This window comes from Maylandia zebra, linkage group LG5 (assembly GCF_041146795.1).
Source record: "Maylandia zebra isolate NMK-2024a linkage group LG5, Mzebra_GT3a, whole genome shotgun sequence".
NCBI lineage: Eukaryota > Metazoa > Chordata > Actinopteri > Cichliformes > Cichlidae > Maylandia > Maylandia zebra.
The window spans coordinates 9,170,088-9,196,956 of NC_135171.1; the positions used below are offsets into that span (position 1 = coordinate 9,170,088).

General features: G+C 41.9%; 2 protein-coding genes across 3 annotated transcripts in view; one reads left to right on the forward strand and one right to left on the reverse strand.

The window, feature by feature from the left end:
• Positions 1 to 2,832: 2,832 nt before the first annotated feature.
• Positions 2,833 to 24,877, forward strand: si:ch211-236h17.3 (carbohydrate sulfotransferase 11). The gene is made up of 3 exons (XM_004559920.6): positions 2,833 to 3,421; positions 15,431 to 15,510; positions 20,725 to 24,877. The coding sequence occupies exons 1-3, from the start codon at positions 3,328 to 3,330 to the stop codon at positions 21,568 to 21,570; spliced, it is 1,020 nt and encodes a 339-aa protein (XP_004559977.1). The 5' UTR covers positions 2,833 to 3,327; the 3' UTR covers positions 21,571 to 24,877.
• The window catches only part of LOC143418577 (solute carrier family 41 member 1-like), a 149,667-nt gene continuing 146,125 nt past the window's right edge, over positions 23,328 to 26,869 (reverse strand). For both annotated transcript variants that reach the window (XM_076883695.1, XM_076883694.1), the window contains exon 10: positions 23,328 to 26,767. In XM_076883695.1, the coding sequence (XP_076739810.1) occupies positions 26,588 to 26,767 (180 nt within the window). In that variant the 3' untranslated portion in view covers positions 23,328 to 26,587. The remainder of the gene's footprint in view (positions 26,768 to 26,869) is intronic.

The following is a 26,869-nucleotide window of genomic DNA, read 5'->3' on the forward strand; positions in this document are numbered from 1 at the left end:
CTGGCCTATAGAGGTCTGTGTGTCCCTCGGTGGATATGCCTCCCCAGACCATCAGTGACCCACCACCAAACCAGTCATGCTGAACAATATACAGGCAGCATGTCGTTCTCCACGGTTTCTCCAGACTCTTTTATGTTTGTCCCCTGTGCTCAGAGTGAACCGTCTTCGAAACACACAGGGTGGCAAATGCCAGGCTCCATAGTGCCACGTAGTGAGCACAGAGCCCACTAGAAGACGTTGGGCCCTCAGTCACCCTCATGAAGTCTGTTTCTGATTGTTTGGTCAGCGACATTCACACATTCACACCAGTGTCCTGTTGGAGGTTATTTTGTAGCTCTGGCAGTGCTCATTATGTTCCTCCTTGCACAAAGGTGCAGATACTGGTTCTGCTCCTGTCTCCTGGAATCTCCTCCATGCTCTTGACACTGTGCTGGGAGACACAGCAAACCTGATGATGATGTCACATTGATGTGCCAGCCTGGAGGAGCTGGACTACCTGCACAACCTCTGTAGGGTCCAGGTATCACCAGCAATGACACTGACCCTAAGAAAACGCAAAATAGTGAAAACACAGAAAAGCTGAGGAGGGGAAAAACTTCAGAGGACCTCATCTGTAGAACCATCCCTGTTTTGGGGTTTGTCACTCTGATCTCTGCCATGCACAGTGAAACTGTTCCTTTAAGCTGTGTGCACTCAGTGCTTATGCCTGATGTATTCTTATTATAATGATTCAACCTTTGAGGAGTCATTCTGAGGCATTTATTTGATGTCTGAGTTTTCAAACGTTTATATGGTGCAATTAGTTTATAATGTGGGGACCTCTGTGACAGGAAGGACTGATATTAAAGCCTTTCTCATTATTGTCATTATTTAAAAAAATTTTTTTTATGGATCCAGTAACAGATTTACACAGATTTACACAAGACCGATCAGCTGGAGAATGTTGGTGGTAAAAGAAATTCTCCCATTCACATACAACTTACACAAGAAGAATTTTTAACATCACAGTTTTGTATGATAGCAGCTCAGTGGACCAAAGGTTAAAGGTATCATCTCTGTTATTAAAGCAAAAGACTGGTTTTCCCCTGTTAAGGTACTGTGAGGTCAGTATATATGGACAATGACTTATTCTTTGCAATTTTGCCTCTGTACACCACCACAGGGAATTTTAAACAATCAAATTCAGTTTTAATTCAAGGTTTAATAACAAATGCATTTCATTAACTATTTAAGAATTACAGGCATTTTTATACATAATCTCCCATTTTCAGATGCTCAAAGGTAATTGGACAACTGACTGACAAGCCTCAGGTGAAGCCTCCTTACTTGTTGTTCCATGGCAAAATAAACAGATAAAAGATCTAAAATTGGTTCAAAGTGTTGAACTTGCCTCTGGTGGCTGTACACTGGAAGTATGAATATGATGTCTGTGAAGGTGAACATCACTAGGCTGAAACACCAAAACAAACCAATCGGGCAGGTCACAAAAACTTCAGGAAATTCTAGGAATAGAAAGTTAGGCGTAAATAGCTGGTAGAGCAGATTATCTGCTAATCGGAAGATTGGTGGTCCAGTCCCTGGCTGCTCCAGTCTACATGTCAAAGACAAGCATGTTGTGAATGGTAGATAGAAAACACTTTGACAGAAAGACCATAGCAAAAAGTGCTTGTATGGATGGGTGAATGAGGCAAGTTGTGTAAAGTGCTTTGATTTCTCAGATAGAGTAGAAAAGTGCTACATAACCTTCTTAAAAAGAAGGAATGAACTTGTCAGTATAGCAAGACCACAGAAACCTGAAGTGGATGATGACAGAATTATTTCCATCGTTAAGGAAAATAACTTCAGAACATTTAGCTAAGTCAGGAACGCTCTCAAAGAGGCTGGCATCTTAGTGTCAACATCTATAATTAAGTCTACAAACCACTCAAGAACAGTATCACTGTGCAAGCATTTTTAGATGTTGCCAAAAAATAAAAACATAACAAATAAAGAAAAAATATCTAAACATGTTCAGTGGTACAAAATTGACTTGCTGCAAAATGAGTGGAAGAGAAAAGCTTGGAGAAGAAAAGGGGCCGATGGTGATCTGAAGCATCCTGTATGATCTGTTAAACATGGTAGAGGAAATTTCAGTCACCCAATCTCAAAACGACAGAGCATTGTTTTACAGTTATTATATACAAAACTGAAGGCAGAAAGACCCACAGACGAGCAGCAACTAAAGGTGGCTGTAGTAAAGGCCCAACAGAGCTCCGCAAGAGGAGAGCCAGCATTTTGTGATGCTCATGGTTTCTAGACAGGCAGGTTTTGCATTTTCTCATTTAAAACAGTCCATATTATCTCCCATCCTAAATGTTGGTTTTTCCAGCTACTTTTGATCCTCTGGAAATGGGGGTGGGAACTGATTTTTATAGACCAGTCCCCCACTCTGAATTGGAAAAGAACCACACTTTTCCAACAGATCTAACATTTCAGGCTATATGAAGGCTTTCTCTGGGTGTTTCTTTGCTAATCTTAAAATTTAGTCTTGTCCCAGCATCATAAAAACCATGTCTGAAACCAGTGATGTCTTTAATATTTCTGGTATTAAATTTTGTTCTATTTGTACGAAAATTTTACACATTTTTTAAAGACTGAAATTCAGCAAGTTTTTAAAATCTAACGTTTGAAATTCATAAAAGGTGCAAGACTCTTATTCTGAAATGCCTCTAGAAGCGTTTCCACCAGTGATATTAATTTATTTTTTTATTAATTTCGCATTAATGAATTGTAAACCGGTTCAGTCCCAAACTCACAGCAGATTTCATACTGTCTGTATAGAAGTTTTACTTTGAAAGGTCTCCCCGGAACCCGCCCTTCTTCTGAAACGTGTCGCTTATTTCTCGACCACCGGGTCGTTGAGTGGTTGGACCCTTTCTGTGTCCGCGGGGAGAAAGGGGTTAAGCGGACATTTGGAAAGACCCTGTCGTGGCGTATAAAGGGCCCGTTACCCACGCAGTCCGGCGGCCTGTGCTGGCACCACAGCGGCAGTGATGCAGCCTTCTCCGTCGTCTCTACAAAGGCACACAGAAACGCGTCGGTAACCGAGAGAGACACGGCAGACCAGCGGAGTCTGCCGCCCGGGGCCCCCTCGTCCTCCCTCACCGCTGCCTCCTCCTGACCCGGCATGCGAGGATGTCCAGGAAGATAAGGAGCGGCAAAGGTCGAGCAGCGAGCCGGATCGATGCTCCCACGGCCGGTGAAGTAGACTCGACAAAAACCGTGTAGTTCGCCTGAACCCTGGCAGGATTGGGCTCGGCTTCTCGGTGGCTTCCAGAGACTCTCAGGATGAGGAAACCCAGAGTGATCCGGATGGTTTTTGCCTTGTCCCTGGGATGTTTCGTCATGGTCATATTCTACTTTAACAGCAGTCTGAAGCCAGGTGAGTATAAATCCCATAAATACACAATATTTCCCCCTCTGCTCTGCTTAAACTTGCTTCCACACCCTGCCATCGGAGCGCTCATTCTCCTGCATCCCCGCTCTGTCTGCCTGCCGCTACGCTAAGAATAAAACTAAAGCTAACATGAAACATTAGAAATTAAGCGCTCCGTGAATAGTTTACACAGACGTCCCAACCTGACGCCTTTCAAGCAAAGAAAATATTTCATCACTTTTATCAGTTCATCTCCATCCATCTGCAAATGACTCAAGTATTTAAATATGAGGGTTTGTTTTTTTCTTTTATCAGTAACAAAAGAAGTTTGATTAAATATTAATTTATAAGTTTTTCTAAATTTAAAATCTCATATGATCTATAGTCCCATAAAGGGTTGTGTGTTTGTGAAGATCTCTTGTGTGGAGACAAAAGTGTATCTGATGTATGGGCTCTAGTTTAAAGTGTGCAGCAGACCAGCTGGTCCTTTTCTGTTGGCATATGGGTTTGCCCATGCCTTCATAATAAAACCCATTCATAACCCGCTGTGTTAATGGGTTGTGGCATACTTGTAATCCAATACACATATCAGTGAAGTGCATGAAAGCAGGCTATTGAGACATTCTTAGCCCAGCTATAAAGGATTTTTTTGTGCGACTTGTTGGTCCTTGTCATTCCAATACTAAAGCGTGGCCTCCAGCCCATTGTCATTTCACCCCGTTGTGCTCCATCCCGATGTCTTTATTTTCCCATGAAGCTCAGATCTAAATTGAGGAACAGGAGAAAAACTTCCATTAGCAGAGTGTTTAGCGCAGTGTTTCCTCAGCTACAGGGAGGAGGGCTGGGAGCAGACGCAGCTGGCTGGCAGTGGGGTTGTCCCTTCGGTGGGATCTGCTTCCCTCTGCCACATACAAAGGCCTCTTTCACACGTGCTCAGCTATTTTAGGGGCCTAAAAACTGTAGGTATAGCCCATATTGTGAGGTGGATTCACGTTTAATGGCGATCCCAGAAAGTTTGGGTGTGTGACATGTCCATAAGTAACTTGTGAAAGACGTTACTGTCAGTGTAGTGTTACACTGTTAAAGTCAGGGGTATCGGTTATGATAGCGTGACTGATATGCTTTTCTGTCAGTAGGTTAACGTGTCAGTGCGGTAGGTGTGATTGTGTAAGATACAGTCACAAACCGTTACAGGTGTGTGGTTGAAATCAAAATCAAGGGTGTGGTTCTTCGGAAATGATGCGATAGTGCTGCAAGATGGTCTCAACATGCAGTTGTAAAAGAATAAAGTAACAGTCTGTGCTGTTTAGTGTATTTACATTAAGTGATGTTTGCATTTACAGTAGGATCTCTCACTCGCATTGCTTTTGATTTGATAGTCATACTCTAAAAATGGGACACTAAAAGCTTGAGGAATTCTTAATCATCCAGGTAGAAAATCCCAGAAAGTTTTCGTAACCAAGTTTCTTCTTCAGCCTCACCTGCATTAACAATAAAGTTGGATAATAATTGAAACAAGCACCGCAGACAAACAAAGAGCCAGAAGATCAGTTTCATGATCATTATTATGCAAAGCGCCATGACCATTGGTCAGTGGCCACGTGTACTTAAATCACAGCAATGTAAGATGGTGCAAAATGTACTCTTAGCCCCCCTCACCGTGAACGTAAATAGGAAATGATCACCTCTAAACTGATCAGGGGGTTTCCTCATCATCTTACAAACCTGTGTTCATCTAAAAGCTTCTACTGCTGATCATAACAGCTTAAAAATGCCTCCACCAAATAAATATTGTCTTTCAATATTGCTCTGAAACATGGTGCTTGTTGTTTTGACAGTATTACAGAAAGCTTTATCGCGCCAGTCCAAAGGACTAACAAAAAAAATGTGTCCTTGATAGTACTAGAGGCTAAGGTACTGCTATCCAGACGCAGGACTTCACATTTCTGACATTTTGAGGAGCAAATTCAAATTAAGAGATAGAAAATTACAGATAATCCAGGCCTTTGTGACATGTTTTTAGTGCCAGCTTCATAGATTAACAAAACTACGTTTCATCTGCATGTCAGTGGAAATGTGTATATATTTATTTTAGCAGGCGATCTCATAGAACTTCATAACTAACCTTTGACTTGACTTTTACATTTGTGACTTCTAGATAAAAACATTGGTTCATCTGTGTGCACGTCCTCGTGTAGCTATACTGGACAAATTGCTTTTGCTTCATTGTAACTAATAAAAACGGGAGACATGTCCTAGCAGGAAAAGCAGGGGTGTGTTAGTGACAGTAATGATGGTTTGCTGCTCGGTGATATAATGACTTAACGAAGCCATCGGCGGTCTTATTGGCCACACCTGTGCTTCTACTTCGTGGGAAATTCAGCGTTGGTGTGGAAGAGCAGCACACTAGAGCTGTCCCATCAAAAAGTGGCACTGCAAGTTAAATTTTTTATGTCCTTGTTAAGTAAGCAGGTCTTAAAACAGCGTCATACCCTAGTCTCTTGAAAAAGAAGGTAGCAATCTTGATCAGTCACCATCCATTTAAACTGGCTTTTTCACAAGGTTGTGCGCTTCACTGTATAAAAGAAAGGGGAGCGCTTGATTCGTTACAGGTCCAAACGAGAGCTTTCTAGCCAGGATAAATGCACAAAAGCAATTGTTTCCTCACCAGCTACAAAAATCGGCACTGAATGATTTTCCAGTCCGATCGACAGTGCAAACCCCCAAAATTAAAGATGCTTTTGTTTACGATTACTGTAAATTGCTATTGTGTATTAATTTGCCTTTGTGAGTTAATTTTGATTGAATAGGTTTACAACCAGTGCTTTGATGAGACACATGGCATAAGTGCACACATTCCTAGATGCTGCCTCTGTTTTTTTTGGGGGGGGGGATTGGCTCCACGTATTCCAAACACACCTGGAATGCAGCTCACGCGCCGACCATTAAACCTGCCTGTCTGCTCTAAGTGAATCTAAATTGGTTTCAGATATGCAGTTAGTTAGGGGAGGTGAAGCCGCTCTATCTGGGGTAAAGGTCAGAGTGTTTTTAGGCGATGTGAAGCTGAAGGAGAACAGCCGCATAACAAAGGAACATAGTGCCAAGTCAGAGTTAGCATAAAATTACAGTGCTTGGAAATGCAGTGCTAATCCAAATTTAGCATAATTGCATAGATGCAGAGTGGCTTTACTGTAACATCCTGGACAGAAATAGTTTTTCAGAACACGAGTTGCCTTTCATGCTGCAGAAACTTAACCCTTTGTGACGTCTTCGTATCCGGTCTTTGAAATTCACATCTGTTTTAGAAAAGCTGACTTTGTAAGATGGGCTTATGTGTCAGCGTGAGAGGTCTTTACTACAGTCGCCACTATGATTTCGCCTTTGGGCTTTTAGACGCATTGACTGAAGAGGAAGAAGTATATCATAGTCTGGAATGTGGTGTTGTATGTTACAGCACAGTGAGGGACTTCTCCCTTTGTTTTCCTGGGAGTAAAATCCAGGAACATCACACATACAGATGTGAGCTGACTGCTATGAGTGTAGCTAGTTGTAGCTGTTTAATCACAAACAGAGCCTGAGACTATTGTGTGGGCCTCGGGGCAGCTGTTGTTATTCATGTACTGGAGACTTACCCCCATCTCATACCTCCCTTGTCTAGGCTTGACTTGAGGCCACAAAAGTCATAAAAATTAGCTTCCCAGAACTCTGTCGGAGCACTGACGAAATTGTTGCGGCGCTCTTTGGAAACTAATTTTCACACATGGTCACTTGTGGATGGGACATTATCCAATTAAAAGCAGACGCATCCACACGGGAACAGTGTGTGACTTGATCTTCGTATGCTGCGGCGTGCAGTTGCCAATTGAAACCGCTCGCTCCTCCTGGCTGCTGTCAGATCCCCGTCCGTCTGCGGTGACATGGGGGGTTGGGGTGGTCCTGCTGTTCCAGCCTGTTCTCCAGCCAGCTGCATATTCATGAAACGGCACAGCAGGAGCTGATAGCACAGAAAGTACTCTGGAGGAATTTTTTCAAAATTACATTAGGACCATCTGCTTTCAGAGCCCGTATCCTCAAGTGATTTGATTTTTCTGGTTTGTCCTTTCGCAATTAAAGTTACTGAATAAGTCTTCTGCTCTACTATTTCAATCCAAGTGCTCTGTGGTAGCCAAATAATTCAACTCATCCCCACTTTGGTCCAGACTAAATTACACTGGCAAATATTGTCTGGGTTAGGGTTGTTCTGGTTCAGTAATTTTAGTCGCGCTCGATTAAAAAGCCCACGCAGAGCCAGGCTTTTATTATTCCTCACTCAAAGAGCAACAAGAGACATGACATCATGTACAGGTACATGTTTCTACATAAATTTTACATATACAGGTGCAATGATCTTTTCCTCTTTATCAAGCCTTTTCATAAGGCATATATGATATATATTGATCATATAGTATATATAATGGAAGCAATAACATTTTTTAAAATATTTTATTTTTATGTTAAAATAATAAGTGGGTATACAGAGGGCTGTCACTCCTGGATTCCTATTGCAAATTGATTAGAATGCATGTCCATGCACGTTAGGCTTATGTGTGGTTGTAAATTGGCTGGTGGGATGGTTAATGTTAATCTGAGGTAACTAAAGTTTATACAATGAGGTGATGGTGTAGAGTGCTCGGAGTGATCAGGAAGAGTGCAGAATAAATACCAATCTATTTGATTGTGTTTACTAATGCATGCAGTGTTTGTCACAGTAAAGTTACTGACCGCCCTAATGTATGGTAGACATTCAGTGTCCTCAGATGATGAACCTTAATAACTTGAATCACCCAGTAAACAGCTGTCATTGTAGGATCACAGAAATCTGTGACACTGACAGCAGTGACTAGTGGTTAAAGTGTCGCCTCACAGCAGCAAGCGTCCTCATTTTTTATGTACGTATAAAACAGAAAACTCTAACACCAGGCTGTTAAGGTCCATTAGTGAATTTAACACATCATTGCTTTTGCATATGAAGAAAGTCGGAGGTGCCTAGACCCACGGGAGATTCAGTTTAAGTTAAATGGACCTCAGGATTGTACTACACTGGTGAAACATGCAGTCGGGTCAGTATTTTCCTGTGTGATGGATATTTCTCTTTACGGCCAAATATGTGTCTATTGTCACTGTTTCCAACTGCTCAAATGCAGATGTGATGGATTTTAGTCAGCCAGCTAAGGAGTCGCCCCACAAATGCACATTGAACTCTTTTACGCTTCTGCACAGGATCATAGGGACTCCTGGATCTGCAGACATTCTTCTAAGACTCAGCAAACAGACAGTACACCACCCACATGCTCCTGCCTATGCACTAACACCCTTTTCACACACACACATTTGTGGCCTAAAAGGATCAGGCTTTCCCTTGTACAGCGTCAAAGCTACTCTTTGGCAAGTCAGGTCAAGGAAGGGGGGGGGCAGTTTTCCCAGTGGGACCTAAACACAGAGCTCATTTCATGGCTCGGACAGCAGGAACACACATCGGCCTTTCTATATTTTGCATTTCCCCAGCATTTGGTTCCGTGCGTACCGTAAGGAATGCTGTAGGCTTTGGGGGTCCAGACAGGGTTAAACCAACAGGACGACGTCTTCCTTTGAGTCTGCCTTAGCTGGGGTTGGTGAGTTTCAGACGTCTTGTATCAGTGGAGGAGTTAAGGGCAGCTGAGACACTGTTTTGTTAGAGTGGTACACGGTTATAACCAGCAGCTTTTTTTTTCTTCCCCCTTCTAATGGCAAAACATAGCACACATTTTTCCACCTATATCTATGCTGTGCAGTGTGTCCTAGTGTCTGCGCCCAGTCCTGATATCCAGCTATTCTGACATTTTAAACAGTTTCTTGATATTTTCACCTGCCCCCCTTTTAAATACCTCATGACAAAACTTGGACTGTAAATTTCCTTGCTTGCTAATTGATGCCAAGTTAGCAGATGACAGATGAGACACAAACCTTTTCAGTGTGCCGTCTCACCCTGTTGCTGAAACACTCAGTTTTCCAGGTGTTTGTCAGCTTCTGAATCATTTCAGCCGCTACCTCTCTGTTCCATTTTAGTGCTCTCTTTGGGAGAGGTCGCAATGAAATGTGTTTAGAAAACAGGTCAGATAAATTGGTGCGCTGTGGCAGAATGATCTCCTCACCTCGGCAGCTCAAGGCAAAAGACAAAGCCTCCTTTTGGCAGCAGCATCCGGCTGCATGTGACGCTCTTGATTCCAGTAATAAGGCATCATCTGGCTTTTTGGCAGAGGTGAATCCACTAAATGAGAAGATTATTTAAGTGTCAAAAGAATTGATGCTGATTACTGTGAAGCTTGCTTCTTATGTATAAATCTCTGAGTGTTTGCTGTGATCAGTGATATTCTTGTTATTGCAACAGCTAAGTACTTTCTAAGTGTTTTCCCAGGCTGTTCGCCTGGTACCTCTACGTTTGCCTATGTCAAACCAGGAGCCAAGTTAATGTTGAGGGTGCTGCACACTCACAGCAACTTTTTATCTCAAGGTGATTGCAAAGTTCGGCTGGTAGGAAGAAACCTTTCTGCAAACTGAGTCTGACTTTGACTAATGGCAATCACTCTGTAAGATTGTTGAAGGTTTGCTGGTTGGCTTTTGGTTCTAATCCTCTAGAAAAAGAAGGCTGCTCAGCGCGATTCTAATTGCTAATTTGAATTGTTGAATTTCTGTCTATATAGAACCAAATTGCGTGTAATGATATCAGACTGATAGCACAAGCTCTGTCTCATGGCAACATTTACGGCAGGTTTTAGTAACATGGTTGGCATGCTTGACAATCTCATTTTGCAACAAAGTAACTGAAATTAAATAAGTAAATCTTATTGGATTAACACATTGCATAGTATGGGCCAGTAATATTGGCCTGCTGGTAAACCAGTTGGCTGTTTGTACCTCGACGGTGTTCCTATGGTCAGAAAGTTTAGTGTGGAACTTTGTAAAACTCCACTTTTGATGGTTGAAAGAGCGACCACCACACCGTTTTCAGCTGGAAGAATCAGAATAATTTGTCAGTACTGACAGCAGTACCAATGCTAGCTAACTGAATGTAGTGTGTGTCAGGCACTGGCTTTATATGGGGTTGTAGTGGTTATTTGTGTTTATGAGTGATAAATTATCACATGTGGTCAAAGTGTAAGTCAAAGTGTAAACGATTGTAAAATGTGACGCTAACACAACAGTCATGTTCAACTGTTGAAATCCTGCTTATCAGTAAATCCACAAAGTACCAAGTTTGATATGAGCCAATGCTGTCCTGTCCGAATTCAGGCAAACTGTGCTTCAAAGACTGGACAGAAGACCACGTGCAGATTTGTTGACATTGACCAAATTTGACTGAAAACAGAACTCACTTTAGCAAAATAAGTGCAGTTTTTATAGGTGTTTTGGGGAAATGGCTGCTTTGTTTAAGTTCCATGGGTCATTCCACACAGTATTTTAAGAGAGAGTGCAAAAGAACGAAATGCAATGCATCCCTTTTTTAGCTTTTATAAATTGGTCCTGAATAACTTTAGTTGCAGCCAGACTGGGAATTTTGCCTCTAAATTGGGTGCATTCAAGTTAAGTGGGAAACACTGTAAACTGTTTTAATGGTTGCTATCTGGGTAGAAGCCAGTGCAAGCTAACACTGAGCAGCTTATATTTTTATTGAACTGAACATTAACATTTAGTGCTATATCTGTGGTAGGGCTGAACGATTATGGTCAAAGTGATCATTTTGATCACTTGTTAGTCAGTATTGGTGTTCATTCACTTGGTTTGAGTGAATCTTTGGCAAAGATTTTGGTGACGTCAGTGCACCTTTGTGAGCGCTGATGCACAGTATGCATGCTCGCTTTAATGGACTTTTATGGAGCTGATGTTGGACAGTTCACGTCAGCAGCCATGTTTTTTTGTTTTTTGTTTGTCTGTTTGTTTGTTTTGGCCGAGTTTTATTTAGAACTGCAGTTTTTGGTGTTTTTTTTTGTTTTTTGTTTTTTGTTTTTTTTTCAGCCAGCTGATTGCTTAAGAGTATTTCTGAAAAATGGATGATGATGATCCACTTCGAGGCATGAGTGTGGCAGACATTTGAATTCTGTTGTATATCTTTGAACGTAGTCTTACTAGTCCAGGACACTTCAGAACGGCTGTGACTGTCACATGCTGGCATGCAGTCGGAGCTCCTGATTTGCTTTTTGCTTTGCATTCTATTGGCTGAGCACATATTTTAAATATGTGATCGTGTTCATTTAACTGTGGGAAGCTAAAATCAAGATTAAAATTCCATTAACTGTGCAGCCTTAATGTGTGGTGAGAATGCTGGCCAGTTGTAAAAGATTGCAAAATGAGGCGGCTGATGCAACAGTCACGGTCTACTGTTGCAGTCCTCCTTATCAGTAACTGCACCTGGCATGCTTGCTATAGACAACGCTACGCTGACCAGATTCATACATTATGTTAATAAGTACATGGGGATGGAGTGTCTGAAATAAGACCGGCACTGATATATGATCTTTATACAATACTGTTGCACAGCTTCAGCATTTCTCTAGTTACTCTCACCTGCTGTTAGAAGCTAGTAAAGACCTGTGATTTCAGTTGTATGATCGACTGTGTGTCTCTCGCAGGTATTCTCAATGATTCTGTGTAGTATGCTCATTACTGCATGCTGGGCTGCCTGCAGTGAGCGTGTTTACAGCTCATAACCAGTTTGCCATGAGTGACCTGACCACACCACAGGGAGGAGAGAGGTGCACACATGTGGTCACTTGAGTCTCACAGTAGCCTGTGCTCAATAGTGTTGGGCCTGTGCAGTTTCCACCATTACAGCATCATTGTCTCCAATTAAAGCAGCTAATTAGTAACAAATCCTGAGCTTTTGTAAATCTAATTGTCTCCAGATGACAAATGTTGCTGTTCGTGCAAGTTTGGAGCGTAATGACTGCATAAAAGGCAGACTTGTACATAAGGCGTTTGTGCATACTGCCATTTGAATAATGGCACAGCACAGGAAGTCATTTGTTCAATGGGCAGTTAGTGCTGAGTTGCACTGCTCAATCTGGACTTGGAGCCACACAGCTGCTTGCAGATGTTTACTCCAGTGAAAAGCAGCCTGGCCTTGTCTCTGTGAGCAAACTGATGTCATTTCATTGTTGATGCGCTGTGAAGAGCACGTCTCTAACAGGAAGTTATGTGTTTAAACTTGAGTTTAGCCATGAGCCAGTGGCTTCAAGACAAAAGAACCAAATCCTAAAGTGATTTTTTTTTTTTTTTTTTTTTTTTTTTTTTTTTTTTTAAATCAAATGATGAAGATGTTAATTGAAGGGACAGACTTTATTCATTCCGAACTTTATAAATAATCCCCCTTTTTCATTTGTTGAAAGTGACAGGTATCCCTGCAGTCCAGCACCTGTGGACATCATCACATGCTTCCTTCTTTGAGGTTTGCTGTTCACTTTTGGTCTCAGTAAGTGAAAAGCATGCTGGGCTGATGTTAGGTGAGCGACTCTGTTCTTTGCCCTGAGATTTGGGTTATGATCCGTTTGCATTGTTATACACCGTCTGAACAGTTTCGGAGCATTTGTCTGAACCTGAGCCTCTTTGGACCTCATAGTGGTCCAGTGAACTGCTTCTGTGTAACACTTGAAACAAGTTCAAGTACGACTTTTATCTGCTTAGTTTGCTGTCGATAATGAGGGAACCTGGCTGTTGGACTGCTTGTCAGTGAATTTCGAGCCTCTAAAACTGGGGGAGTTTGTGAAAATGGATGTAATCATTAAACAGTTAATGTGATATTTTTCTTCACATTGTGGTTATGGAGCAAGAAGAGTTCCGGTTTCAGAAATATGAGTCAAGTTAAATTTAAATGGCAGCAATACAGAAGAACATTTATGGAGTTTTCTGAATGAGTTTCAATGGATTATTGCCTGTATCGCTTGAACCTCCTGAGCAGCAAGGGGTGAACATTTGTTAGTGAAAATATGGAAATTTCGTGTGTGTGTGTGTGTGTGTGTGTGTGTGTGTGTGTGTGTGTGTGTGTGTGTGTGTGTGTGTGTGTGTGTGTGTGTTGAATACTTGAATTCCTTGAATCGTCAAACATACTGGGAAGTTCATGAATTGAAGCAAGGTCTAACTTGTGTAGAAAGGGATCACTAATTGCAGGGATTATTCTTCCTGGAATCGACACGCACGCTAAAAGAGTCGCGAGAGTTGAGGCTCGGGTGTGAAATGTATGGTTTTTATCAGTTTTCAGCGTTATTTTGTTATCGTTTTTATCGTTAACTCTGTTTTCCTGGGTCTTTTCACATGTGTTATGAATAAATCTTCTTTTTTTCGGTACCAGTACTAGTTTTATTTTGTTGTATTTATCCGCGACATCTTAAAGGCCGGTCCGTGAAAATATTGTCGTGTATAAACCGGTCCATGGCGCAAAAAAGGTTGGGGACCGCTGCTCTAACGAAGTGCCTCCTGGCTAACTTCATAATTTAAAACACTAAAATGACTCGTCTCATCTGAAGAAGGGGACAGATTGCAGTTTTATCTTCAAGCTAACACTTACTGGCTAAACACACCAGAATACATCTGCGTTTCATTTAGGGAGTGTGCGTTTTTCATAAAAGAACATCTGATGAAGCGGGGCTATCTATGTTTATCTCTGAGGAAAAAACAAATAACCTCCACACTACGCTGCAGATGGAGTGAAGATATGGCTTTTATAGAAAGTGACTACGTCCACAACATGCATGCAGATCAGATGGAAGTGTCTCTCTCAGTAACTCAGTCTCGTGAGTGTTGATTGTAACCTTACATCTGTGGCCGGAAAGTGTACGATGTGATGAGCTTGTTCTGTAAATCAAATAAGCTGTGCTCCTGTGGGGATGTTCGCAGTGTCTTGGAGTCCTGCTGCTCCCTGTTGTGTCAGCGAGTCATGGTGCGTGGTGCTCATCTCTGCTTTCACTGCAGGCAGGTTGGAGTGCAGAATACTTGATGGTAGATGTTGTTCTGAGAGCTCGTTTTCATTTTTCTAACTATGATGAAACTGTTTGAGTGAAGCAACCACTGCCTTTCCAAACCAGGCCGCACGCCTTTGCATCTTTCTTTTTTTTTCTCCAACGAAGGCCTGCAGCTTTTAGGAGGAACAGATCGACTACCTTTACCCAGATTAAATCTGAGGATCATGTGGTGAAACTCTATACATGTCCAATATCTGGAAGGAAACAAATGATGGCTCTAAGCCAAAGGACATAAATAAGGTCCTTTTATCCTTCCTTTCAAACTTGAGTCTGACATAACGTGGAAAATGAAATGTTCTGCCCGGCCAAAACTCTTGTTCCGTTTCTAAAGCACTCGAGCAAATAAAAGCAGCGATAACAAACCATGAAAGTTTACTTTATTGTTTCAGTGCAACGTTTTTGTGCTCAGTTTGTGTTAATGTTCTACAGTGCACTTTATTCTCCTGTTTTATCTGTCTAATGATATACCACACTGTATTATTATTTATGATAATGGTAGTTAACACCAACAGTAGTAGTTAAATAGTAAATGAGCTGATTCTTGTGTACTGCTTGGGTTCAGTATCTTGCTTGAGGATATTTGGCTAATTATAATTTTGGCATTCAGTAATTCAGTGAATGATCAAATAAAATAATTGCGCTGCACCTCTTTATCCTCAGCCTTTGTTCCTCCCTGAAACCCTGCAGTAAGCTCACGCCCCTTCAGGCTGCAGCATGTTAAACTTCAATAAAAGCGCGAAGTCAGCGACTGATTGGTAATCATGGGATGGACACCGTCCCCCTTCTAACTCATCTCATGTTGACAGTTTGCAAATGTATCGTGCATATTTTCTTTAAAATGTGTCCACAGAAATATGAACACCAGCCAAACTACCACAGTCAGGGTCACAGGACCACATTTGGGCGTGATGACACACATTCACAAAAGCATTATTAGTGATAATTCAGCGGTGACTGCTCCATAACCGATGTGCTTTTTCCTCAGCCTCAGAGGCGGTGGGTGAAAGCGGCAGCAGACAGAAGTCGAGGAGGAGTCCGCTACAGACGCTGTACGATGGCGATCAGGTCAGTCTAACGTCATGTGCACTTTAAATATTTATTTGTAAGGATTTATTCCAGGATTACTCGGGGTTATTTTAACAAACTTTGCAAAGGTTATGATAAATAGTCATTTTGTGATTTTATGATTCTTTGTGTTTCTGGAACGTTCTATGTTTGAATGAAAGAGAGCACACATAACCAGACAGGATAGGCCGAGTGTTTAATGACAAACAGGGTCTCATTTTTAATATTTAATAATAATCTTCTAGCTGTGGAAATTCAGTCCTCCTGCAGTTTGTTGGCATAAATAAATCAGTGTCCAAAACTCTTGAGTCACAATTGTTTATACTTTGCTTGGGGGAAAAAAGAAGTAGGTGGAGTGATTTACTGAAACATGCAAACATACATGGAAATGCAGTGTAACGGTAAAAACAGACTTTGTACAATTCTAACAAGCTTGAAAGTTCACATTTGGTGTGACCGCCTTTATTCTTCAGAACAGCTGGAACGCTAATGAATGCTTTCTTAGAACTGACTAGACTTCAGAAATAGTTCTGCAGGCTTCTTGAAAGACACTCAAAAGCTCTTCTCTGGATGTTGGCTGCTTTTCGTTCTGTGCTCGGTCATGATGATCCCACACTGATTCAGTCATGTTGAGGTCCGTGCTTTGGGGAGGCCGATCCATGGCTGATAGGAAAAAAACCACAGAGGTTTTTAAGGAGCTTGGAAAGAAAAGCGTCTGGACTTCTTTAAGTTTCCTTGAAGATGTTTCACCTCTCATCTGAGAAGTTTCTTCAGTTTGAAGAGCAACTGGTGGAGAGTCCCAGTTTTTAAACCCTATGGGAGTGTTCCCAAGTGGGTCATGGACCCCCCCTATGCGGTCGTTCAGTCTGACGTCACTAGCCGTGTCTGGGCCTAAACTCCGCTGCAGGTCCATATATCAAACGATCACTGTGGCATTACTGAGAGTTGAAAAACTGTCTAAAGTCTTTCATCTTTAATAAAATGATCAGTGTTCTGCTCTACCAGGTGTAACAATTGAGTTTAACATCCAGGCATCCATGAAAACGGAATTTATGACATTTAACGGAGTTAGAAGTTAGCAGGGAGTTAGCTCGCTAGCTTCTATCTAAATACAATATAGCATGTCCTGACTGCGGGGTTTTGAAAACAAATTAAAATGTACAGCTCTGCTATCACTTCCAGCATAAATGAAGACAGAAAACTAAAAAGCAGTGACGTTTGTAGGGTTACTGAAGTTGGGCTAGCTGGTATATAATGATGTGCTACGTGACCACTAGCGACACAGCTATGTTAGCATAATATAAACAAGCTTTTTTTCCACTCGATAAAAGTTAACGTGAGTGTTCTCGGTGGTCAGGAACAAATGTAATCGCATGGCAGGATCCTGTAAAAGGACCAAACTTCAGCCAGGAGAACAACTGAGATAATCCATCCACAATACGAGGTTAGTCATTCATATACTGCTGCATGGGCTGGGCTGTAGTTACATCCTAAGGTTTTAAAAACTGAGCTTAAATAAATGATTAGCGGTAATAAAAGCCGAGGGAGGTCAACAGTGATCACTGACTGTTTTAGGAGCTTTTTGAGATCAAATATAAGAAAATACAAAACATTAAACATGTTAACAACACAAAAGCCATATTAAACGCAGACTACTTTAGGCCCGGAAGTAGGATTCGTCACGTCATCACTTAACGACCGGATACACCACCAGCTAGCGGAGAGTCAGAGAGACAATCAGAACAATACTGTCATCCTCTATGTACCAGATTTATCAGAGAAACTCAGGAGAGTTTTCTCCAATCACGACATCCCCGTGTACTTCAGACCCAGCCACACACTCAGACAAAAACTGGTTCATCCCAAAGACAAAACTCCTAAGCACAAACTTAACATCGTAGTGTATGCTGTGCAGTGTGGCGAGGAATGCTCAGACCTCTACATCGGAGAGACCAAACAGCCACTTCATAAACGCATGGCTGAACATAGAAGAGCCACCTCCACTTAATTCAGCAGTTCAGTCCACGTTTTGCTCCAGTCCTCATAAATCTGCTTTAGCTGCATCTAAAGGAAAGTAATACCTGCTCTTTGTAACGAAATGTCTAAGAGACAAATCTCCCCGGAAATTTGTGAAGTCTTGATAGTGATATTTTTCATGTCAAGGAGAAATACTTTGATGCACTCCCATCTGAGCAGTAAAGGAGGAGAAATAAAGGTCGGCCATTTTTGTGGAATTAAAGACACGACATTTATAGAGGAGGATTCACGACTTTGTACAGATACTGTCAGGCAGTTAAGAGTTTTATATTTAGAGATGCGTCTGACTGCTTTTCATCCATGCACAGGTTACATGAAGCTAAAAGCAGTAACAGGAGCCGCCCTTTATCAGGAAATACAAAAATATCACTTTTTCGGTCGTTAGCAGGTTTACTGTCTGCAGCTTAGTATTAGACAGAAACATGTCCATGTGCAGCCTTTCATTTCCACTCTAGTTATGAGTTGCGTATAACAGCTGTACACAACCATTGCCTCACTGGGTGTTGACATATCTGAACACACACTTTCATCCCCGCTTTGTTTTGACTCAAGCTCACTTGACATTAAACAGCGATGACCTAGCGTAACTTTTATCTATCAGTTTGTTCTTTGGAAACAGCTGCCATTATTGAGTTCAATTCAGTATTTGCTTTTTGAGGAGGCTTTCTCAGGTAAACACCCGTGGGCGGGGCTCTGAATGACCACTTTCCTCTACGCAGACGTTCAGCGTTCATGATCTGGGCTCTGCTATTAAAGCAAATCTTACAGCTGGTTCCAGTTAAATCTCCCTGTGAGGAGAAGGACGGTGCACATGCCAGAAAACAAACTAGCTCCAGTGGAGTCCGGTCCACTCGCTTCCAATTGATGTCCTATTTTCACTGTTCCATTTCCACTTAAACTGTTTAGCAGCAGCAGGATGCTGGAGTGAGCTTGATTAATGTGAGGCAGATTTATTTAATTGTTTAATTCTGTAAACACAATGGGCGACTGATTCTGTCTCCATTTGTTGCTCTCTGCACATGTGCAGCAGGTAACTGGGTGAAAAGCTACATGTAGCGGAATAGCTGACAACCTGGCGACTGGAAGAAACTGAGCAATACGATTAAGAATTGAGTGCAACCATTGCTTACAACTTGTAAGAAAGTTGTAAGACTCTTTGCTGTCACTTTTTTGGGTGCAAAAATCCTCTTTTCAAACTGTTAAGTTTTTGTGATGCGCTGCTTGTAACAAAGTGCTTAAAGATACCAAGGAACTAAGATTTAAATTGTAAGTCGTCTGTGTAGATACAACATTGGTTGACTTGAGTAAGGCGCCTTTTTATACTTTAGTGAAGTGGGTTAACAAACCCAAAACGAGCAGAATTCTTCTAAAAATGGTCAGGTACAAAGACTGGACTAAACTTGAGTGAAAAAGCAGCCAATGTCCAAAAAAAATCTTTGAAAGACCTCCACAAAATCTGGATAATTATTGCTCGAGACCCCTTTTAAAAACTGGCAGGAAAGTCTGAGGCCGACTAATGGCCATTTTATAATTGCACCAACAGCTGTCACCGTCTCACCAAGCTTCTGGCTGACTGATGGTCTTGCAGCCCAGTCCAGCCTTGCGCAGGGCTACAGTCTGGTCCCTGACGTCCTTTGACAGCTCTGTGCTCTTGCTCATGATGGTGGCAGGTTGGAAATGAAGAATGTGTGGTTTATATACATAATGAGTTGAGATCAGGAGTATTTGTAATCGCTTGTGTGCCACATAAGCCCGCAGCCAGTCTGTGAAAGCCAGTATTCAGGCTGGGTGATAGGGGATAACATTTCAGTTGATGAGACTACCGTAAAAATTTAAGACTGTTCATTTCTTTGAATGGAAAAAATTCAGCAGGGATTCAAATAATTATTTCCCCAAGTGTGAAAACACAGATATCTGAAAATCAGTTTTGATTAGTCCAGATGAAATTTCTACAAATAGATCAAAACACGATATCTTTAATGAATGTTTCCACACAGCAAATTGTCACTTCCACTAGCTGCTGCTCGCTCCACTGATTAAATGTTAAAGTGTTCAGCACACTTAAGAAGACTTTGGTGTTCTTTGAAGGTTTGAATGCCATGAAACACTAACAGCAGTTAATATCCTCAAACTATGAACTCATGCATCCTGCTCACATGAAAAGACTGAAACAGGAGTTTCAAACGCACTATTGTGTAACCACAGTGCACAAACCTCTGCTGAGAGGAAGGGTCTGTGTTGGCTCTGCAGTCGTTCAGGTGTCTGCCGCTAAACACAGAGGGTCAGGCGCAGAGTCAAGATGAGTCTGGGGGCTCCAACCACTGCAGTGGGATGCCAGGCTGAGTAAATGAAAGGAGTAAATAAGACATTTGTGCCACGCAGAGGCCAAGCTGAACTGGATGACCTGTGACTTGATTAAAGTTGGGGATGGGCCATAATTAAGACCAACAGAGGAGATAAATCTGTGAGTGCATTTTCTCTCATTCAAAAGGCTGTAAGCGGCGTCCGTATATCATCATAAGGGTGGAGTGAGAAGAGCCTTTTTCAGCCTCGGATGGCGCTGCACAAAATCTGCTAAATGTCCTTAAGCAACACTGAGTTGCTGAAGGTGAAAGTGGGGAAAAATTAGGGGGTGTTGCACTGGAAGGAAGCGAGCTTATTGGATCTGTTTGAAGCTGCAAAGTTCTGTCCTACCTGCATTGTTCAACATTCCTTAAAAATTGGACGAAGGGAACATTGGCAATGTAGGCAGTGCTGCTGAATCAGTGGAGTCCTCTCAGGAAGGCCAGATTCTCCCATTCGTCACATTATAACTTAAACTGTCCCAACTTTAAATCACTTTTCCTTGGGTTTAATGCCATGCAAGTCCTGCACTGATACCTGAGGAGTTGTGGGACATGAACCATCAAAGAGCCTGTGGAGGTACATTTACATGCACTCCTCCCCAAAACCAGCAGTGTAGCTATTAATAGGACAGATGCTGAAAGTTGGCTTGAACAGGGAAAAGAGCAACAGCAGAGTTTACCATGAAGAGGTAAAAATTTCTTCTGGTAACTTCTATCATCATAACTTACAATCGGTGCCATAAACTGACCTGAAAAACTCGTATAAATTGTAACTCAGGTTTTTCTTTTATTACTAAATGCCAATTCTCTGCGATTCCTCTCATCCCTGTAGGTTGAGTCGGCGGTACAGGCGATCCATCAGGGCAGACGGGAGCTGCTGGAAGAAGCTTGTCGCTCCTATACCCGCAAACGCAGAGTCCTCATCCCCGAGGACCTGAAGCACATCATCGTGGACGACCAGCACGGCTTGCTCTACTGCTACGTGCCCAAAGTGGCCTGCACCAACTGGAAGCGGGTGCTCATGGTTCTGACGGGCGTTGCCGGGTCCAACAGAGACCCTCTCGCAATCCCTGCCAACGAGGCCCACATCCCCGGAAACCTCCGCACACTTTCTGAGTACTCCACCTCCCAGATCAATCAGCGGCTGCGCTCATACCTGAAGTTCGTCTTCGTGCGCGAGCCCTTTGAGCGGCTGGTGTCTGCGTACCGCAACAAATTCACACGGAGCTACAACACAGCCTTCCATAAACGATACGGCACAAAGATAGTGCGGCAGCACAGGCCGGACCCGCAGCCGGAAGCTCTGGAGAAAGGAAATGACGTCTCCTTTGAGGAGTTTGTCTATTACCTCGTGGACCCAGCCACCCAGCGAGAAGAGCCCTTCAACGAGCACTGGGAGCGGGTGCACTCACTGTGCCACCCCTGCCTCATCCACTATGACGTGGTGGGGAAATACGAGACGCTGGAGCAGGACTCCCGCTACGTGCTGCAGCTGGCCGGGGTGGAGGACCAGGTCAGCTTCCCCGCCTCGTCCAAGAGCACCAGGACTACAGGAGACATGGCTGCCCAGTTCTTCCACAACATCAGCCCTTTTTATCAGAAGAAGCTGTATAATCTCTATCGCATGGACTTCCTGCTCTTCAATTACTCTGTACCAGCCTACCTCAAGTTTAGATGAGGCTGGATTTCACTCGCGCACACAGAAACTAAATTACAGAGCCTGGACACCTGCAGAAGAAGCTTCTCCATGCAAACACTGCAAGTTCTGTTTTAAGAGAAAGAAGAGCAATCCTTATCAGAGCTCCAAAGAAAACTAATTTTATTCTTGAGACCGAACATTGCGATGGAGAACTCTTGAAGGAATCATAAGATCAACATTGATGCCTGAAAAAATAAAACAAAAATTTTAAAAAAGGCAAATCCTCTTGTACTGTAGTTATCGAGCAACTAGATGTTGCTCATTGCTTTTGAATGTGTGAAACAGGGTTGGGCGATATGTTGAAACTGTCCAACCGGGCCACCGTCAGTCCAACTACTGCATTGCTATAATATCTGTTTGCAATCATAAAAGAGATATTTGAGGAAAAGAAGAATCCGCTATTTGGGTTTATGGTTGTAACTCTCTAAGGTGTACGTCATCATACGTGATAGCTCTAACCGTATATTTATGAGCGAGGCAAAACTGGCTTTTCTGTTGTCAGCCAGAATGATTAGTTTCTTTGTTCCCAGTTTTCCAAATCTTGGGAGAAAAATACTCTGATTGCCTGGAGTTGGAGTTAAGGTTAGATTAAGGTCCAATAATGACAATTTAAACCTCAGACGGTTCAACCGGACAAACCAAAGGATCTAAACTAAGCAGTAAGATGACGTGCGTCCACGCGGTACAAACAGCAGGATAACCTGCTTGCTAATTGATTAGGTTGCCCAACTGTACATGTAGTTTTTGGTCTACTTGTTTAATTTGATTGAATAATATAGATGTTTTTATTCAGTGCCAATCAATTCAACAGCAGCCACTTAAAAATGGCAAAAGTGTTTAGTGTTTTGTGAAATGTTTTCCTATACATGTACAGTATGAATTGAGCTTCGATTTAGTCTAATATGTCTCCATTTAAAAAAAGATTTCTGCTTGTAATTATGCAGAATCACAACCTGAAGCTTTTGGCTTTTGCATGCAGGATGTGAAGAGCGGAAAAAGGGAACGCATCGCCGAAGTGCAAACTGAAAACTGCTGGCTTTTATTGGACAGTAATTTGAATCTAAATTTGAAAATGCTCGTCAGTGTTTAATAGAATAAGCGTTGGCCTGGATATCTGCTGGCACTCCTCAAAGCTCAGAGGAATCATTGGATAGTAGAAAGGTTGATCGCTTCCTGGTCCATTATGTTAGCATAATATGCCCAGCCCCACCCACCAACCAAAAAGGAGCAAGAAAGTGCTTAAAAACCCGGCTTTGGACTATATGCGATATAAACGGATATATTTTTCCGATCACTCAGTCCTAGCATGGAATATTTTTGGCTTCATTTTATTCCGGTTGTGGTCTGCTGTTTTTAAAAGTGTATTTGCACGACAAACGTTATTGTTGCAAGTTCCATAGCATAATGATTAAAGTATTAAATTCATGTTTAGACAGTGAATGTCTCTCAACATGTGTGCCTTTGCTTTTGGGCCTTTTGGGGGGGGGGGTCAGTTCTAAATGACAACTTTTGTAACTGTGACTTTGTTTACTTTTTCGTACTGTAGGAGGAGACTTCTGTGTGAACTATGATATTGTCTTTATTTATTGTGCCATTTCTGATTCCACAGAGTCAAACCAACCAAAATAGGTAAAGTTTCTCTCACGATTTTCAAATAAAATGCATCTCAGAAAGAACTTGTTAATTCCTTAATAGTTACAAGAATTCTCACTGCAATAATGCAGAATACGCCGGGCACATTTTGCATGTCAATCTTTTATTGAAATGATAAACCATGACTGGATGTGACCTAGGAGTGTTTATAAAGGCAACGGTACTACGAAGTCCAGTCAAGCTCGATGTCAGTGGAAATAGGATTAATTACTGTTTCTGAGTGCTATTTCCAGACTAATGACAAGCTAAAAGTGCATATCAAACAATTGAGAAGGCCCCATACAGAAAAGTGCATACTAAATCATTTGTTCACAAAAACAGCACAAAAACAATCCGTGCCATCAATACACATAGACACGGTTAAATACGACAGGCTATATTCAGTGGCATCGTGCTGCACAACAATAAGAGATCCAGTAGAAATTTGGCAAGAACCAACTGAAGGCTCGTCACGGTTTAAAAGGCACAAATCTACAGAAAATAAGCACGATTAAAATCTAACATTCATCCAGACTGTGCAACGCCTAGTATACATTTACACTCAGTATATATGTTATTGCCTGAATACGATCATTTGCCGTGTAACATTTAGGAGCTGACAACAGTTGTACAGATGTGCCAACAGTTATTACGGTGGTTCTACATTACTCCCACTCGCTGCATCCACTTTGAATGGACTGTGGTTTTGATAATGGCCACAGTGAGCTGGTGAATATGGAGACTAAAGTGCAAAACAACTCCACCCTGTCCACGTGTTTATTTATTTTTTCTTCCACCACCTGTTTCCTGTATTCTCTTTTTTTACATGCTGCTTATCTACAGTGGGAATATCTGTGCCTCAGTGCTGGGTGTGAAGAGCTATCAGCAGTAAAAATTGATATAAACTATAGTGCAAAAGTCCCTCATTTCTTTATATTTTGCTAAAATTGGTGCAATGTAGTATGCAATGCAAAAACAGTGTCTGTACGATTGTAACAAGCTTCAAAGCATTTTTGTGATTTTGTTCAGTAGCCCTCACGATTAGTTCTCCAGGCTTTTTGAAGGACACTCAAAGCTCTTCTCTGGATCTTTCTACCTTTTGTTCAGTTCTCTGCCGAGATCACTGCTTCAGTAATGTTGAGGTCCGAGCTCTGGGGAGGCCGATCCATGACTCAGTGCTGCACCGTGTTTTGGGGATCATTGCCATGCAGACAAATGAAGTTGCTGCCAATTAAATGCTTTCCGTGTGGTATTGCATAGTGGATCATGATCTCCAACACCAGTTTCCTCACATTTTTTAACAACACACTGCACACCATGGCAAGAGATGCCAGGTTTTCAGATAATACCTGTTCATAAGTCGGTGTTAATTGGCTTAACAGACAAAGTATTCCTCTGAAAATGGTCCGGTACAAGCACTGGACTGAAAATGGGTGAAAACTCAGCCAATGTCCAAAGAAAAACTTTGAAAGACCTTCTGAAAACCCGGAGAACTGTTGTTCAAGACCTTCTCTTGAATGGGGGAGGGGAAGCAACATATAATGAAAGGATGGGGAGACTCGAGATTATTGCACAGTAGTGTATGTTGTGAATAAATTATAACCACACAATGAATGATTTACTTTTCACAAAATAAAATCTGTTGTGATTGTTATGTCTGCTTTTTTACAAAACAACAAGGGTCACACAAACTTGGTGGGGAAAAATTCAGGAACTATGTGGGACTTTGTTCATCAAGACTTCCTTTATCATTTCCTATCTAGGATGTTTTTAGGGATTCGTTTTTTACCCAAAATTGCAAAAGTAGCAAAACCTATTTGGACCTTACAATGAATGTGACACAGCCTATGAAATCTATGCTAGTCTAACCAACACTATCAGATATTTTTGCTTTCCATCACAGTAACAGCCTGTTTTTGCTGCAGTTATGAAACTAAAATAATGAGAACTGTGTACTTTTTCATTACCAACAAAACAGAACAATAGCTATTAGCATGTTTGGACAACAGGCTGAACCAAATTATTACCTGCTGTTTCTTTGTCACCTCAAGTAACCCAGCTAAGTAGATACTCGTTCGTGTAGCATTCTTTTACATGTAAACTGCTCTTTCTGTCGCTTCAGGCTGAAGGTGAAGCTCTGTACTTCATTAGGGGGAATACAAAAACGTGTAAGATCACAGTAGGAAACAATGGCAGCAAAGCAGGGAATTAGTTTCATTTACAGGCTATTTACTAGCTATTGTTTCACTAATGTAACATCTCCCAGCTGATTACTTTGGTAAATAATCATCAGGAGGTATTAGGGAAGTGCTCAGCTCATTAGTGCTCAGCTTCTTCCTTATTCATTCCTCAGTTGTTCTTTAGCAAATATTTCAGTCCCTTGGATGTCTCCTCACTCTGCTGTTTCTTGAGCATAAACAGTTAAATTTTAATAAGCTAGCATTGTATTCTTTCTTGCAAAATACTATCTAACAAACAAAGTCCTCCAAGCTGTCTTTATCACAGTGCAACAAACTGGTGACTACGTTTAAGCACTAATATACTTCAGCTTTGAGTTTCTGGTGAATTATTTATGAGATAGATTGGAATACACCATTAGAGTTAAACTAGTAACCAATAATCCTACTAACAGGTGGACTAGAGACCAAAACAGTACACCAGACATTACCTGCTCCAGCTTTGGGCCGGCTGTAATTTACACAGATCCGACAGTGTGGCTGGTGTGTTTATTCTCCCCTACATGCTAATGTACCAGCTGTCTGTTACAGACCACTCAGGCTCCGTCTGACCTCATCAGAAACTTCACAAAGACAATTTAATGGCAGCTGGACAAATACTGCCTACAGATTGCTTTGTATGTAACTGTAAGGCTTGACAGTCTGTCTGAACACAAATATCCCTTTTGTACCAGTGTGGTCCCAATGCAAGTCTCCAATCTAGAGCTAAAACAGACTTTGATTGGTGCCAGAAGGCTGGTACTACCAAATTGCTGGGCCCAAAGATGAAACCACTGAATTGGTGGTTACAGGCTAGACTACAACATGAAATTCACCACTGATTGGTAGATGCAGCCTAAAGACTGTGTTCGTGGAAAAGAGGTAACAGCTGTGCTGTTTCATGGTCAACAGAAATGTAGAGCAGATCTTAAAGTTTAACGAATTATGAGGAGAGAATCAGAAATCTAATGAGTGAAACTGTGCCCTCGTACTAAATATGTTTCCTTAGCTAAAATTCCATTCTTCTTTTCATGATAATGAGTGTAGAAATAACACCATCTGTCCTCTCGTTCCTTCTTTTCAGTTCGTTTTGGCGTCTTGCACACAGGGAACAGTGCATTCAGGATGTGCAGGACTATGTTTTTGTATCAAAGTCCAGTTTGAGTAGAGCTGATCATCACAATCAGCCTGAAGCTCAGAGCCAAGAAGCCAGTACCCAGCAGGTCACCGAGAGCTGTCAGGTAGGGGATGGAGAAGTTGTCTGGATCCAGGCCCCTGCTCCACAGCCAGCGCACCATCAGGCTGGCCACATAGAGCAAAATCCCCACCTGCATAGTGACAGCAGTCGCACATGTTTCAAGGATGAAGACTCTTTGTTTCTTTTTAAAGTACACAGTTGTTTTGAAAATGAAAACCTTTAAGAGGATCTC